The 15,586-nt window shown below is 52.4% G+C and overlaps 1 protein-coding gene across 6 annotated transcripts in view; it reads right to left on the bottom strand.

The window, feature by feature from the left end:
* The window catches only part of MCPH1 (microcephalin 1), a 29,095-nt gene extending 14,453 nt beyond the window's left edge, over positions 1 to 14,642 (bottom strand). For 2 of the 6 annotated variants that reach the window (XM_023748519.1, XM_023748520.1), the window contains exons 1-8: positions 14,546 to 14,636; positions 13,096 to 13,214; positions 7,857 to 7,944; positions 6,693 to 6,807; positions 5,414 to 5,557; positions 4,904 to 4,993; positions 3,519 to 4,457; positions 55 to 161 (exon numbers count right to left, since the gene is read on the bottom strand). In XM_023748519.1, the coding sequence (XP_023604287.1) occupies positions 55 to 161; positions 3,519 to 4,457; positions 4,904 to 4,993; positions 5,414 to 5,557; positions 6,693 to 6,807; positions 7,857 to 7,944; positions 13,096 to 13,214; positions 14,546 to 14,557 (1,614 nt within the window). In that variant the 5' untranslated portion in view covers positions 14,558 to 14,636. The other 4 variants (XM_023748521.1, XM_023748522.1, XM_023748524.1 and 1 more) reach the window with 4 other exon arrangements.
* Positions 14,643 to 15,586: the final 944 nt, after the last annotated feature.

Here is a 15,586-nt window from a genome sequence, read left to right as displayed (position 1 = left end):
TGCCCCCCCCCCCCCAAGCCCTGGGAGCCGGCCTGGGGACCATCACACACCAACCTTGGGGCCTCTCCCTCTCTTCTTCGCGGCCACGGGTCTGGCGAGGTCCTCACGGCCTTCCTGGGTGCCTTCCGGGACATCCTGCCTCGCCGGTCCAGGCCTGACACCTGCAACCAGGCCCGGAGGTCAGTCAGCACTTGCCACGCACTGGAGGCCCAGGCAGCCCAAGCAAAGGGAACGTCAGAAGCACTTCCGCGCGGGTCCGGAGGCAGAGCCTGCAAACAGCAGCGCAGCCTCTCCCGCGCTGAGGTCCGCGCCGCCCGACGTGCCACACAATCCCCCGACTCAGGGGTCAGGTACGACTGCCCGATGGGCGACAACGTGCTGCTCCACCGGCCCAGGCGTCCACCTGTCCATGAGGACAGACGCCTGCATCTCCCGCACGACTCCGACCCCAGTTCTGTTTTATACGACGATCCAAGCCCGCCCTCCAGAGGAGGATACAGATCTGGGTGCCAGTGGCTGGAGAGGAGCCCCCTCCGCCCTCAGTACCAATCTGCCAGCTCCCTACGCGTCTCCACCCGACACCAGTGTCCGCCGTGAGGACACACAACCTCAAAAGACACCATCGAGCCCTGGCCGGTTTGGTTGTGGTTAGAGCGTCAGCCCCAGGGGCTGCGGGTCGAGTCTAGTCAAGGGCAAACACCTGGGTTGCAGGTTCAAGCCCCTGTCAGTAGGGGAGCAACCAATCGCTGTGTCTCTCTCATCCATGTTTCTCTCTCTCCCTCCATTGTCTCAAAAAAAAAAATAAAAAATCCATGGAAAAAATGTCCTCGGGTGAGGATCAAAGAAAAGAAAGACACCCATCCAGTGACGTGGCCTCATGTGTCTCCCTGTCCTCGCTCGTCCTCCCTGGATGGCCGCCCACTCTCTGAACCAGCTGCTGTCCTGAGACCTAACACCACCACCACCTGCCTGGCCTCCAGGGTCCAGCAGGCAGTGGCCTGGGGTCACTCCCGCCCCAGCCCGGGCAGGGGCTGCTCAGCCGGCCCATGCGGCCGGTGACGCACCTTCCCGTAAACGCCGCTCGCTGCGGACACAACGAGGCAGAGCACGGCCCCGCCTGGCAGCACAACCCGCAGACAAGGCAGCAGACGAGTCCATACGAGGCAGAAACAACGCAAGCACCTCGAAACCAAGTCACCCAACACGAGAGGGGCTGACGCAGGCGCCTCGACACGAGGCACAACGACGCTGAGGGTCAGACAGACAGTGTCAGCCCTTCTTCCAGCCAAGTGCCGAACGAGGGCTGAATGTTTTCTTGAATTAAAACTAGTTCTTTGCAACTCGGGCCCTAAAAACGCCAGGTCCTGAGCACCTAGGAGCAACTTACCCCGAGGCCTCTGGAGACGCAGCCGACCCCATGCTGGCCCCACCGTCTCCTCAGCGAGCTCTACACTGGACGTGCATTATTCAGCTCCCTCCCGGCCTCCTGCATCCCAGCCACGGCCTCAGGGGGAGAGACCCCGCCTGGCGCAGGTGGGTCAGGCCATGTCCAAGGGCGTCTGGCCTCCCATCGCCCTGCAAAACCACAGAGAGCCCCCAGGCCTCTCAGGACTGGAGGCCCTGAGGTCTGGCTCCCGCGGCCTTTCTGACCTCACCCCGTCCCCGTCCCCTCTGACACGTAGCCGACTCCCAGGGGGAGGTGATACCACGGCTGAGGATGGGCCACCACAACACCATGGGTCTTGATTCCATCACCACAAAGCCAGGCTCAGATCAGACCAGACGATGCGCAGGCCTCCTAGGCCCTGAAGGGCCAGGATCTTGTCCCTGTGGCATGACAGGGGCTCGAGTCACGCCAAGGCCGGGCCTGCACCCTCTGCGTGGCAGCCCACACCTGGCGGTGGCTGGACCGGAAGTTCCTGGAGGCCGGAGCTACCGACCTCACAGGGCGTGGGCACTGGGTGAGTCCTCCAAGGACCACCACCCGCCTCCTGACACCCCGGGGTCCAGGGCGCACTGCGTCCCGACACCAGCTGCCCACATGTGCGTGTACGTGCTTTGTATGTGCGTCACAAACAGCACTCGAAGCTCTGAAATACACAGGACACAGCCAAGAATATCCTTAACCACCAAAACTAGTCTATGCGCCCAGTGTTTTGAACTCACTTTACAGTCCACACCATTTTAAAATAAATATCTGCAAACACATACTAAGCATAATGGAATATAAGATACACTTTCTTGCCGAAACCGGTTTGGCTCAATGGATAGAGCGTCAGCCTGCGGACTGAAAGGTCCCGGGTTCGATTCCGGTCAAGGGCATGTGCCTGGGTTGCGGGCACATCCCCAGTAGGAGATGTGCAGGAGGCAGCTGATCGATGTTTCTCTCTCATCAGTGTTTTGAACTCACTTTACAGTCCACACCATTTTAAAATAAATATCTGCAAACACATACTAAGCATAATGGAATATAAGATACACTTTCTTGTCAAATTTTATATATTTTCAGAAAAATAAGATATAAAAGTTAAATTAAAAACATACAATCCTCTTTGTGAGATGATTTTGGGGAGTTCATTTACTTCCAAGGAAAAGATATACAATACATCTACGATTATTTCAACCCCAAACTTTCCATCTTGAAAAGGGTGGTTAACAGCATTTGAGGAACAGAAAAATGGGGAAGAATAGACTTGGTCTTAGTGAAACATTCAGCCCAACCGTTGGTAAAGACAGTTGAATTTCAAGGTCTTGCATTCTGATGGCTGAAGCACAGTTCTGCTCAAAGCCGGAAAGCGCAAAGCGTTTTCTGATTCTGCTGCCTTTGCTGAAATTACTGCAATGCAGAGCTCGCTAATATGGCCACAACTAAGTTACAGAGTGGAATAAATCTATCTGAATGACATTTAACCTATTTAAGGCAAAATAAATAGAATTAAGCAAGGCCTGCTGCCATGAACTTCTTACGAAGGAAAACATTAACTACGTCTTTATAGCAAACAATGCCCAAAGCTTTTTCAAAGCAAATACTGATCACATACGTCCACGCACTTCCCACACCTTCCCTGTCCTGACAGAATCGGCCGACACCACCTTCACTTCCCTCTGAGGCGACAGCGCCCCCGTGGGGAACTGCAATCGCCCCGAGTGGCCTGCACAGCAGCTGCGCCGAGGCTGCCGACCCAGGACGGTGCCCCCGAGGATGGCTCTCCGCCCGAGAAGGTCAGGGTGAGAGAAACATGTCCATAGCAGCAGGTGGGACCCAGAAATCCCACAGGGAGGTGAGCCAGGACCCTAAAGAACGTACCATTGGAAAGTGTCAAGCCCACAATCTTTAAAAAGAAAAATATTTTTAATTATGAAAAAGCTCTGATGAACGTAAAGATGGATACACATGCCACATTCCTGTAACAGACACGTGCAGTCCGTCCCCTCTCCACCCTCTGGCTACATCTTCCCGTTCTCTGGATCTTCCACATTCCATCACCTACAAAACCCAGCTCCTCACTGAGATTCACCTGCAGGGGAACTCAACCGTCCAGAGGTGGCGTCCTCTTCCTGCGGGCACCTCATGTCTGCCGGGTCCCCGCTCTCCTTACCGCCGGGGGTGACGGCCCCGTGGTGTCCCTCAGGGCCCCCGTCTCCTCTCTGAGCACCCTCAGGGGGGCCGCGCCCCAGAGCGTCCTCGGCAGCAGGCATGTTCCTCAGGAAGGGTGCGTGGGACTCCCCACTTGCAGGAGCATGAAGCCTGGGGCTGGCCTGGGCGGTGGCACTGGTAGCGGGGACCAAGCTGGGGTCCTTGCCCAGGCAGGAGAAGTCGGACATGCCCAGGATGCTGGCTCGCTCCCGCCTGGAGAGCCCGGCTCTGCAGGGGGGGTGGGCGGGGCCGGGAGGTGACTGCAGCCCTGGAGGGAGAGTCCCCAGGCTCCTCTCCCGGAGGTTGTCTGGTGAGAAGTAATCCTCATAGGAGGACGTGCCCCCAGGAGGAGTCCCCACGGCAGGGCTGGCCGGGACCTGGCCCCTGGGGGAGGAGAACAGCCGCACAGCAGACTTCCGGCCGCACTTGGGCTTCTTCGGCCTCCCCTCCTGGGGCGTGTGGGCGTGCTCCAACGGGCGCTTTCTCTTCGAGGAGGAGCTCCTGGCTGTGTGTCCCAGATGGTGGCCTTGAGTTACCGAAGGCTGCTGGTCAGGGGTGGCCGCCGCGCCTGCAGGGTCCGTCTGCCAACCCGCGTCCTCCTCCGCACGATGGCGCTCAGGCATCTGAGGCGCTAGCCGGCCGAGGTACCTGGGAGACGCGGGTGAGCGGACGCTGCTCGTTTCCAATGCCGGTGACGAAGCACACAGGGGGCTTCTAGGGTCGTCAGTGGGTCCTCCCAATTTCCTCTCCTGATCCCCATGCCCCGAGTCTCCACAAGGATCCTCCAAAGATGACTGCAGGCCGCCAGCCCAGGAGTCCTCTGGAAAACAAGGAGCAAGTGCACTTTAAAGAAGGTCTCGATCCCCACAGGGCACAGGAGTTCCCTCCCAGTGACACCTTCCCAGCACTGTCCTCGGGTCAGGGAGCCCCCAGCCTGTGGGTGACGCCCGGGAGGTGTGTCGTGACCCACGCGACCACACGCTCCCTGCGCCCACTGCCAGGCTGCGGAACCTCCTTCTGCAGCTCCTACTGTGTGCTCTGTACTGGACGCTTGAATTGCAAGTTAAGAAAATGCCCAAGAGGAACCACAGGAACCACAAACGAGTCATGTGCTTATTACAATGAACTACTTTTTACTATAATTCCTAATTTCAGGGTAAATTCAGGAATTCTAGTTTTAAGTAACTAGTCTTCTCATCAAATAAAATTCCAAATAAGAGAAAACATAATATTCTTAAAGCTAAAATATCACAGAAAATGATCTACCTGAACACAAAGTGTCATGGGAGATATTCAAAGACGCTTCACAGGAGGCGTGAGCTGGGCTATCGAAAGACTTTTCCATCATCTGGGAAGCTGGAAGCATAATCAAAACATTAGATACAATTCTGTTATTTTTTCAGATGCAGCCAGCAGAAAGCCCACATTCTGCTCTTAACCCTGGAGAATACTAACTATACACCCAATATACGCCTAAAATAAAGGTGTTCCAAAAAAATGTATACACACTTTAAATAATTATTAATTCCAATGGGTTAAATCTGAAAAGAAAGAAACATTAATCGAGCTACTAAAAACTGTCTATGTATATATTTTGGGGGGACACCTTAAATTAATGAAGCATAAGGAATTTCTGGAAGAAAATTTAAAGTCTACCCGGAGACAGATTAAAATCTGTTGGAATCGGGTAACTTTAACTCAAATATCTAAAGAAACATCACACTTCCCACCACAATGACCCAGCAAAGCGCTCATGTGACCACACGCAAGGCTTACAGGTCGGGGAGAGGTTTGCCCGCTTCTCCTTCATCTCCTGCAGCCTCTGCTCCATGGCGCGGTGACGACCTCTGTACGCCGTGGCTGTGGGGCTGTACATCAAGGCGCCATTGGACTCAAACAAGAGGACAGGGACATCGTTATCTGAAACAAAGACAAGCCATAGCTAAAGAGATGCTTATTTGTACCCATGATGTACAGGGTTGGTCTGAAACACTCAATTCAGAGGCCAGGTGACACAGGTAGAGAAAAATACCCAAACACATAGAGTACTTCAGAGCTTCATGACATTAAAGTATTTGTCCAAGTCATTAGAAGGATATATCTAGTGAATAAATGGGCAGAGGTGCCCGGCCGGCGTGGCTCAGTGGCTGAGCGTCGACCTATGAACCAGGAGGTCATGGCTGGATTCCCAGTCAGGCACATGCAGGAGTTGCGGGCTAGATCCCCCGTGTGGGGTGTGCAGGAAGCAGCTGATCAATGATTCTCTCTCATTATTGACATTTCTCTTCCTCTCCCTTCCTCTCTGAAATCAATAAAAATATATTTTTAAAAAATTTAAAAACAGAACTGCCATATGTCCCAGCAATGTCACCTCCAAGGAGGTAACCAAAGAAAATGAAAGATGTCTGCACCCATGTAAAGGCAGTGTTGTTGATAACAGTAAAGATATAGAAATAATCCAAATGTCCACCAATGAATGAATGTGGTACATATGCATACAATGGAGTATTACTCAGCCATAAAACAGAACGGAATCTTGCCATTTGAGATGACACGGATTGGACCTTGAGAGCATTATGCTGAATGAAATAAGTCAGACAAAGTAAGACAGATTCTGTATGAAATCACTAAGATGTGGAATCTTAAAAAAACAAAACAACAAACCCCTGAACTCGCTGATACAGAGGACAAACTGGTGGCAGCAGGCGTAGGGGCCACAATATGTGAAACTTGCTAAGAGAGCGCGTCTCAAAAGCACTCCTGGTGATGGGTGTTCACAAGGTGTAACTGATACCAACCCATCAGGCTGCTCACCTGAAACTAACATCATGTTCGATGCCAATCACAGCTCAATAAGTAGAAACTGTTCTGGGACCGATTAGCTCAGCCGCATGGCCCTGCAATGGCCACTATCAAGTCACAGGCAACTTTATTCTGTTTTCTCTTCCTGGGCTGGAGCCGCTGCAGGCCCCCTCGCGAGGCCATCCCGCATGCCACTGGCTACCTCGGTGTGCAAGCACACACGCAAAGGAGGGTGCCATATTTCTTTGCTTACCTAATGTTGTTTTTTGCCTTTGTAGCTCATTAGCCATTTTCTCAAATTTCTTTTGAAGTCTCTTATCATTTTCTGGTGTTTTAGGAGTAAAATCTTTGGGCTGCATACACCTATGCTGTGCAAAAAAGAACACAGACATTAACTCTCAGTGCTGCCTTTGTGCAGGCCAGGAACGGGACCTGCTCGTGTCCATTCCGGGCATCTCTGATCACAGTAATAACAAAACCCTAAGGAGGCATTTGTTGCACTACATGTGAGTTTGTACGATCGTGAAAACATACAAGGGCCCTGGCCGGGTGGCTCAGTTGGTTGGAGCATCAGCCCGCGCACCAAAGGGCCTCAGGCTCAGTTCCGGTCAGGCACACACCCAGGTGTGGGCTGAGGCAATCCGCACGGAGTCTCTCACATCAGTGTCTGTGGTCCTCCCTCTCCCTTACTCTCTAAGAAACCAATAAATACATCCTTGGGGGAGGATTTAAAAAACACGACGATACAGGACTAGGGCTGGCTGTACCAGCAGCTCTGCTTCTGAGGCACTTTCAGTACCCAGCATTCTTAGTTTCCATGAAGACAGTCTCTTTCTTCTTAGTTTTGCTATCCTCATGGTCTCTCCCTGCCCCACAAACATTATGACGTAGAAAACACAAAAGCAATTATTTTTTAACTGCCAAAGGAAATAAACATAATTTAATCTTATCTCTAAATCAGTAACCCCACTGAGCCAGTAAAAAGCAAGAAGTGTAACTACACATACACAAGGTGACAGAGTCATGAACCTCGGCCTACGAAGCCCTCGGGAAGCGGGTCTCCATCAGCACAGCTTTCCTGTGAGAACACCCAAGCTCTCCCGGCCCTGCGTTCCAGCCGCACTGAACGAGGGCATCTGACTCGACCCAGCTCCTCTGCCGTAGCCACAGGGCGCCGAGCTGTGCGCGGTCCCGACTTGGTTTCCTCTTGGCCGACAGCAGTCCCGTTTCTTACAGGTCCCCTCAAAGCGCCCAGAGGGCAAAACCACCTCTAACCCACTAAGGACGCTGTGACAATGGCAGCATCAACAGTGACACTGAAGGCAGCGCCGGACTCCGCTGCTAAAAGCTTCCTTTCCAGGAATAAAGTAAAAGAATGAATAAATGAGTAACTGCCTACACTGTGTCAGATACTTACTTTTTTTTTAATGAGGCAGGGCAGGTGTTCGTGGGTGTTCGTCGCAGGGAACAGGGCCTCGTCGACGTGTGCCCCGGCCGTCCTGCACCTGCGTGAGGAGACAAGTCCTTGGTGAGCATCTGTCTGCTAGACGCGCAGTGTGAAGCCTGCACGTGCCCATGTAACGGAGGACACCCACGCACGGCCACCTAACAGACACGTCTGCTAAATAAGTGCCCGTGTAACGGAGGACACCCACGCACGGCCACCTAACAGACACGTCTGCTAAATAAGTGCCCGTGTAACGGAGGACACCCACGCACGGCCACCTAACAGACACGTCTGCTAAATAAGTGCCCGTGTAACGGAGGACACCCTCGCACGGCCACCTAACAGACACGTCTACTAAATAAGTGCCCACGTGGCCAAGCACAGAGCCGATGCCTTCTCACTTCCCAAAGTCTCCTCCACCTGGTGTCTCTGAGGCCGAGAGCCAAAGCTAGAGGCACGCCCAGGAAGCATCCTTCTTCTGCAATAACTTCAGATTTGTAACCCACTTCAGAATGACCAGTGCACGGTGCTCAAAAAGGTGTAAGCACGTACCATGAAACGCATAATGAAAACAGAATGAAAGGAGTGGTTTAGGGCTGGAGGACCCCAAAGATGTTGAGGGCAGAAAGCTTATCTTCCCTCCAAAGCCAGTTCTCCTCTCTGTGTTTCTCTCCAGACCTGTCGCCCCAGCTGGGCTGTGGAAGGGGAGGCACCGCCGAGCAGCGGGCGGCAGAACTGCTTTCCAAAACAGACAGTAGACGAGGAGAGTGGCAGGACCCCCCCTCTGCAAATGGCACCAGAGCTGGGTTCTCACACCGAGTCCACACCCCACAGGCTGTGGCTCCCAGGCCTGGCCGGCACCTGCCCTCCACAAACATCACCTAATCAGCATCATGAAGTTGCACCTGGCTGAGCCCCGACTCTGACGACTAGCTGAGGTCCTGTGGACGCCAGGCCTGTCTCCTCCACAAACCTGTGCCGAGACCGGGAACGTCTGTGACTTTGGTAACAGTGAGGAGATGGTGCGCGTTGCTTGCTGTTTTTGACTCAGCCTCACCAAACGCTTGCTGCTAGCAGGACGGTCTAGCTGGCAGGTGTTTTAGAAGCACTGTTCCTTTTCACACACCGCTTTTCTCCGCAGGAACAGGCTCGACAAACTTCAGGTTGAAGAACAATCTTGAACCTGAGATCTCAGTTGTCTGTTCTTATAAAGGAAACTCCCAGAAATAACCTCACGAGTGGGATTCTAGCGACACCTAGTGACCTTTCCTATGTACTGTTCACGTTTTCAGTGGAAAACAGGAGCCATAGCTTGGACAGCCCCTAACAAAGCAGACACAGAACCTAAAATAAAGGTCTAAGTTCTGCTGAAGGAAGTTCAAGTGCACTGAAAAATAAGGGAACAGCATGACATCAACTTTATGTTCTCGCTTACAGAGGGGGGAAGACGAGAGGGCGCGGTGTGAGGGAGGCTGTGGGGCAGGTGCCTCACTGCGGGGAAAGCACGGAACTGGCACTTTCCCAGGAGGTGATCTGACAGCATCCACCACGAACGCAGCATGCGAGCCCTCGAAACCACCTCTGGAAGGGAACCCACAGGAAGACGGCCATGCAGGCAGGGCCTCCTCGCCCATCGTGGTCACTGTGCACCAACGATGAGCCGGGGAGTTCAGATGACTCAGTGGAAGCACAGCCACAAAACAGGACAGGCACGGTGGATGCACTTTACATGGGAACAGAAAGACCACAGTCCACGGGCACACAGACACGTGGGTGAAAGGACAGAACAGAGTGGGTTTTAACAGCACAACAAGGGAACAGAGTGCCCAAGGGGCCCGCCTACAGACTGGGGGACAGAGCGCACTCCGGGCAGGGAGCCCTTCCCCTGCGACAGGGGGAGCAGCTGCGCACCAAACGGGAGAACCGGGGCTTGGAGGCAGCCTAACGGGATCGAGTCCATAACATGCACCGTGTCCAAAACTCAGCCCAAAGCGACGTCATGAGGAGCCAAGAAGAAACCCACCGACAGATGCCAACTCCATGTGCTGGGATTACCAAAGACGCAGTTACTGAACGACAAGGACACTCTGCACGGAAACGCTCCTGCAGTGAGAGACAGGGAAGCTGAGACACAGAACACACACGTGAGAAAGAAGCGAGGGCCCGGCCGGCAGCTCAGTGGGTCAGAGTTGTCCTACACCCAAGGTTGTGGGTGTGGTCCCAGTCGGGGCACCTTCAAAATCAACCAAGGAGTTTGTGTGAATACGGGAACAGCAAATCGCTCTCTCTCTCTCTCTCTCTCTCTCTCTCTCTCTCTCTCTCAAGTCAATAAAAACAAAAATAAAAATAAGACAAATGGAAATGTTACAACTAATATTGCCCAAAATAATGTACTAAGTGGACATAATGACAAAACAGAGTTGACAAAGAAGAGACAGTGAACTTGAAGATTGATTTGGCGAGGAAATAAAAACTAAAAAATAATGAACAAAGCCAGGCCTCAGGACAGTGGGAAGATGTCAAAGGTCAAAGGCTGCTACACAGGAGGGACTGACATGGAGGCCCAGGCCATCCGGCCCCATCACACCCACCTCTGCTGCTTCTCCAGGGCTCCCTGCACCCGCGGAGCTGAGCAGCTCCATAGAGACCCAATGGCTCTGTCTCTTTACAGAAAAGCCGATCCCCGCTGTGCAGCGATCCGAGTTCTAGGGAAAGAGGGTCAAGGGGCAGAAAAGCCACTTAAAGAAACGGCCAAAACCTGGTAGCTCATATGTTCAAGCACCTCCGAGAAATCCACACAAGACAAGGAGGAAAGCACTTCAGGGAAACGTCCGAAAATCAACGTTAAGAAGAAAAACTGAGAGAAGGCAGGGGAAAAGGGCACGTGACTTCCAACTGAGAAAGGAGGGGCATGACCAGGCGCCTCCTGAGCCCCCGAGGACAGCAGGCTCTGGGGCACCTGGACCTGCTGAAAACGAGCCACTGTCCCCCTGGAACTGCATGTCCATGGAAACGGCACCACAGATGAGCCCGGAATAAGGACGTCTTCAGACAAGGAAAACGAAGGACATGTGTTGTCATATCATTAAAGAGATGCTACACTGACAGCACTGAAGTGAGAAATAAGCCACTTAACAATGCCGTTTGGAGACTTCAATATGCCATTTAATGGTGGACAGACCAAGAAGAGGACACAAAACTTAAAAAAAGTATGAACCAACTACTATTGACCTGTCAGAAAGGCACATAGAGAACATCCCTTCCACAGCCACAGACACATTCTCCCGCTGCTCATGCAGTATCCTGCCAGGGAGACCAGTGTGAGGGCACAGAACACGTCTCGATTACCTGGAGGAGATTGAAAAAATACAAAACATGTCCTCCGACCACAACAGAACAAAGTGAGGCATCAAAAATAGAATGAAGTTTGGAAAACTCAAAATATGTGGACATTAAACAAGAACCTCCTAAATAACCAATGGGTAAAATAAACTGCAAAAAACAAATCAGAAAACACTTTGAAGTAAATGACAACCCCTCAACCCAGCTAAGACCTACTGCCTGCTAATCAGACCCCCCCCACCCCTCCCTTCGGGGCAAGCTTGGCGTTGGCCGGTCCTTCATTATCACGGCTTTGCACTTCCCTCAACTCCCTCGGTGGAGGCTGCTGACAAAACCCAGCCCTGATTAACCCACTCCGCCTCCTTCCAGTTGTGGGCTGCTGGGTAAAGAGCGTGCCTGCTCCACCAGCCTCACGTTCAACTTACAACCACCATCCTCACGTGGGCTGTCCCTCCTTCACTGCCGCTGGGGAGCGCCTGCCTCCAGCCTGGCTCACTCAGTGCCTCCACCCCTCTCCCTGCTCCTACCCCGGGCCTGGTCCCACACCTTCTCCTCCCTCACATCCCACAAGAACTGCATCATGGGATGCCCGTGACCTCTCCCACCTCAATCTCCTCCCATGCTTCCCCTCAACACTCCCATCAAGGGCTCCACTGGGCCCCAGAACATTTTTTTAAAAATATATTTTATTGATTTTTTATAGAGAGGAAGGGAGAGGGATAGAGAGTTAGAAACATCCATGAGAGAGAAACATTGATCAGCTGCCTCCTGCACACCTCCTACTGGGGATGTGCCCGCAACCCAGGCACATGCCCTTGACCAGAATCGAACCTGGGACCCTTCAGTCCGCAGGCCGATGCTCTATCCACTGAGCCAAACCGGTTTCGGCCCCAGAACATTTTTAAGCCCTAACCCCCAGAACCTCAGAACATGACTGTATTTGGAGAAGGGCCTTCAAAGACCTAGTTAAGGTTAAATGAGGTCATATGAGTGGGCCCTAATCCAATGGGACTAATCTATATATACTAGAGGCCCAGTGCACGAAATTCGTACACGGTAGGGTCCCTAGGCCTGGCTGGCGATCAGGGCCTATCTGTGGGGTGACTAGCGGGGTGATCAGGCCACCCCCACTGTCCCCCTGCTCGCACCTGCCTTGGCTGGCCTGGCGCCGCCTGCTCGCTGCCGCTGGTCAGGGCCTGCGGGCTGGGGACACTCCGGACCCCGCGGGGGATGTCGGAAAGCCAGTTTTGGCCCCATCCCCACAGGCCAGGCCAAGGGACACCACCTGGCGGAGGGACCCTGCTCACTCTGCAGATGCTGGGGAGGGACCGTGGGAGGTTGGCTTCAGGGAGTGTCCAGCCCTTCTCGCCCAGTCCCGCCCCACCGGCCACCTTCTAATTAATTTCCTTTCAATGTGCAGGAATCTGTGCACCGAGCCCCTAGTGTCTCTGTAAGAAGAGATTAGGACACAGACACTCAGGCACAGCCATCTGCAGACCAAGCAGAGAGAGAGGCCTCAGAAGAAACCTGCCTTGCCAGTACCTGACCCTGAACTCCAGCCCCCAGAACAGTGAGAATTACATCTGTTGTTCCAGTTCGGGAACACTGCTATGGCCACCCAGGCAGCTGATACAATCACTTCATGGCATCTGCTCCCTTATTGTTTCCTGAGCACTCCAACCACAAGCTTCGGGCTGTGTGCTCATTCCCCTCCAACTTGGAAACTGAGGCTTGAGGGTGTCAAATGACTTGTCCAGTGAGAGGCAGAGAAAAGACGGCAATCAAACATCACCTGGTTTTGTGATCCATGAAAAATATACTGCTCTGCTTTACTAACACTAGATACTCAAGGAAAGAAAGGACTCACTTTTCGACCCAGAGCACAGAGACGAGCTTGACGCCTCTCTCTCGGGCTTTGTCCCAGGTGCGTGGGTATCCGTCTTTGAACACAACATGAGTTACTTGCTTGTTAAAAGTTTTTGAGACCTGTAGGTAAAGTGCAGGAAAAAAAATTACATTATTATTATTTGCACACAATTTCATAAAGTAAGTATAAGCGAGGGCCATTCATGGAGACAGCTGCAAAATAAGCAACAAAACAGCAAACTGTATCAACCTATAAAAAGGATAACACTGGGTGGGCAAAAGTCGGTTTACTGTTATTCACATGAACAAGAGTACAGGATCTATAATAATAAAAGCATAATATGCTAAGTAGGCCCGACAGCCGAACGACCTTCCAGACGTCCTTCTGGACAACCTTCTGGACGAAGCCGGGGCTGCGAGGGCCAAGCCCCTTGCACGAATTTCATGCATCAGGCCTCTAGTTAATAAATAACAATGCGAGAATAAACTGTTTTGCGTACCCACAATTGCAAACCTACTTTTGTCCCTGAACATCCCCACCACTTGAATGTATTCCAGGACTGCAATACATTGGTTAACATGAAAAAAAAAATCAATAAGGATTATCCACTATATTAACAAAATAAAAGACCATTATGATCATCTCAATAGATGCATACAACCCACCTGACAAAATTCAAAAGTTTATTCCGAAGGACAATTCTTAGTAAATGAGGATCTCAATGCTGGTACAAAATGCAGTGACTAGCCTTAACTACCTCAAGTTCCAGCTTGGTACACCTAAAATCTGTCAGATATGCCCAATGTCCCAACTTCGCAACCTTTCCCTAAACACCTGTTCCCTTCCCTGCATACCCCACTTGACCAACAGCATCACACCTCCAAGTAACCAACGGCAGGATCCGTATTCTCACCCTAGAGTCCTCCCTCATAAGCACAAGACCAACCGTTGCATAAATTCTACTGCGCCAAATTCTTACTGTGGTTCTTTTTTCTCCTGTCACTTTCCCACTGTCTTCTTTTCCCTTCATATTCTAATAACTCCCCAAATTATGTACCAGAGGTCTAACATATGGAGCAATGGTGAGATGAATTTGTTACATGTAGCGACAGTGACATGAATTTGTTACTCACATGTAGCAATGGTGAGATGAATCTGTTACTCACATGTAGCGACAGTGACATGAATTTGTTACTCACATGTAGTGATAGTGAGATGAATCTGTTACTCACATGTAGCGATAGTGAGATGAATCTGTTACTCACATGTACAATGGTGAGATGAATTTGTTACATGTAGTGATAGTGAGATGAATCTGTTACTCACATGTACAATGGTGAGATGAATCTGTTACTCACATGTACAATGGTGAGATGAATCTGTTACTCACATGTACAATGGTGAGATGAATCTGTTACTCACGTGTACAATGGTGAGATGAATTTCTTACCTTTGCCCCCATCTCCACAAGTTGGTTTGTAAAAGTCTTTGAATAATTTTCTGTTCCATTGGCTGACCACACTTCCACATAAGCCACTACATCTGAAAACAAACAAGGTGTCAGCATGAAATATACTGAAATCCCATCATCCCTTGCCCGAGTATTTCGATACATTTCTCTCTTGTTATATTTACACCAAAAACTTTTTTAAATTTCTTCAATTGCAAGCCTATTCAAAACAGCATTCGTGCTATTATGGTTCTTAAATTTTCAAGCAAAGAACGACGTTAGTCATGCACATGGCGGTGGACAGTTTACACTGTTAACCCTCCATGCGCTCCCCAAGTGCCCAAACCAGGCTCAACTCCTCCGGGCGAGAGTCCGTGTTCTGAAAAGGACGGGACAGTAGAGTTCAGACTCGGGCCAAGGAGATGTCGTGGCTGCAAAGCAAAGGCAGCCACAGACAAAGCTGAGGAGGGGGCAGAGCTGTCTTCCCATGAAACGTCACAGACGGTGAAGGGAGAATCGGAGGGCATTTTCCTGTCTCCCTCCTTCTTCTGGTGCCCCCCACCCCCCCACCACCACCACCATTTAGAGCAGCAAGTCACAGCCTCAGCTGCAGGCCCTGCGGGGACAGGAGCATTGCGGGGGCAGGGAGCAGGTCCCGCGGCCCAAACCCAGGGCCGGGAAAGGGGGCCCAGGTGCGCGGGCGGAGCGAAGGGAAGTGGCTGAAGCGCACACATCCCGCAGGAGGAACAGCCACGCGGGGCAGCGCCGGGTCCGGGGGGCCTGGGTCTCCCCTCTGACTCGGGCAGGACCCCGCCCAGCGCCCCCTCGCCCAGCACCTAACTCTGCGCCCCGGGGGCTCGGAGCCCCGGTGCCCGCCCGGTCAGAACCGAGGGGCGTGGACTGGCTGTGCGAGGGGCGGGGGGCCCGCACGCTCCGGGCCTCAGTTTCCCGCCAGCGGCCGGCGGCCCAGCTCTTGGCAGCTCCGGGCACGGTCGCGAGGGGCGGTGTCCGCACGGCAGGGACACGCGTGGCCGAGGGCGG

Source organism: Myotis lucifugus, unplaced genomic scaffold (assembly GCF_000147115.1).
Source record: "Myotis lucifugus unplaced genomic scaffold, Myoluc2.0 scaffold_1493, whole genome shotgun sequence".
In the NCBI taxonomy this organism is placed as follows: domain Eukaryota; kingdom Metazoa; phylum Chordata; class Mammalia; order Chiroptera; family Vespertilionidae; genus Myotis; species Myotis lucifugus.
Note: the sequence above shows the minus strand (reverse complement) of the source record. Positions and strands in the feature narration are given on the sequence as shown.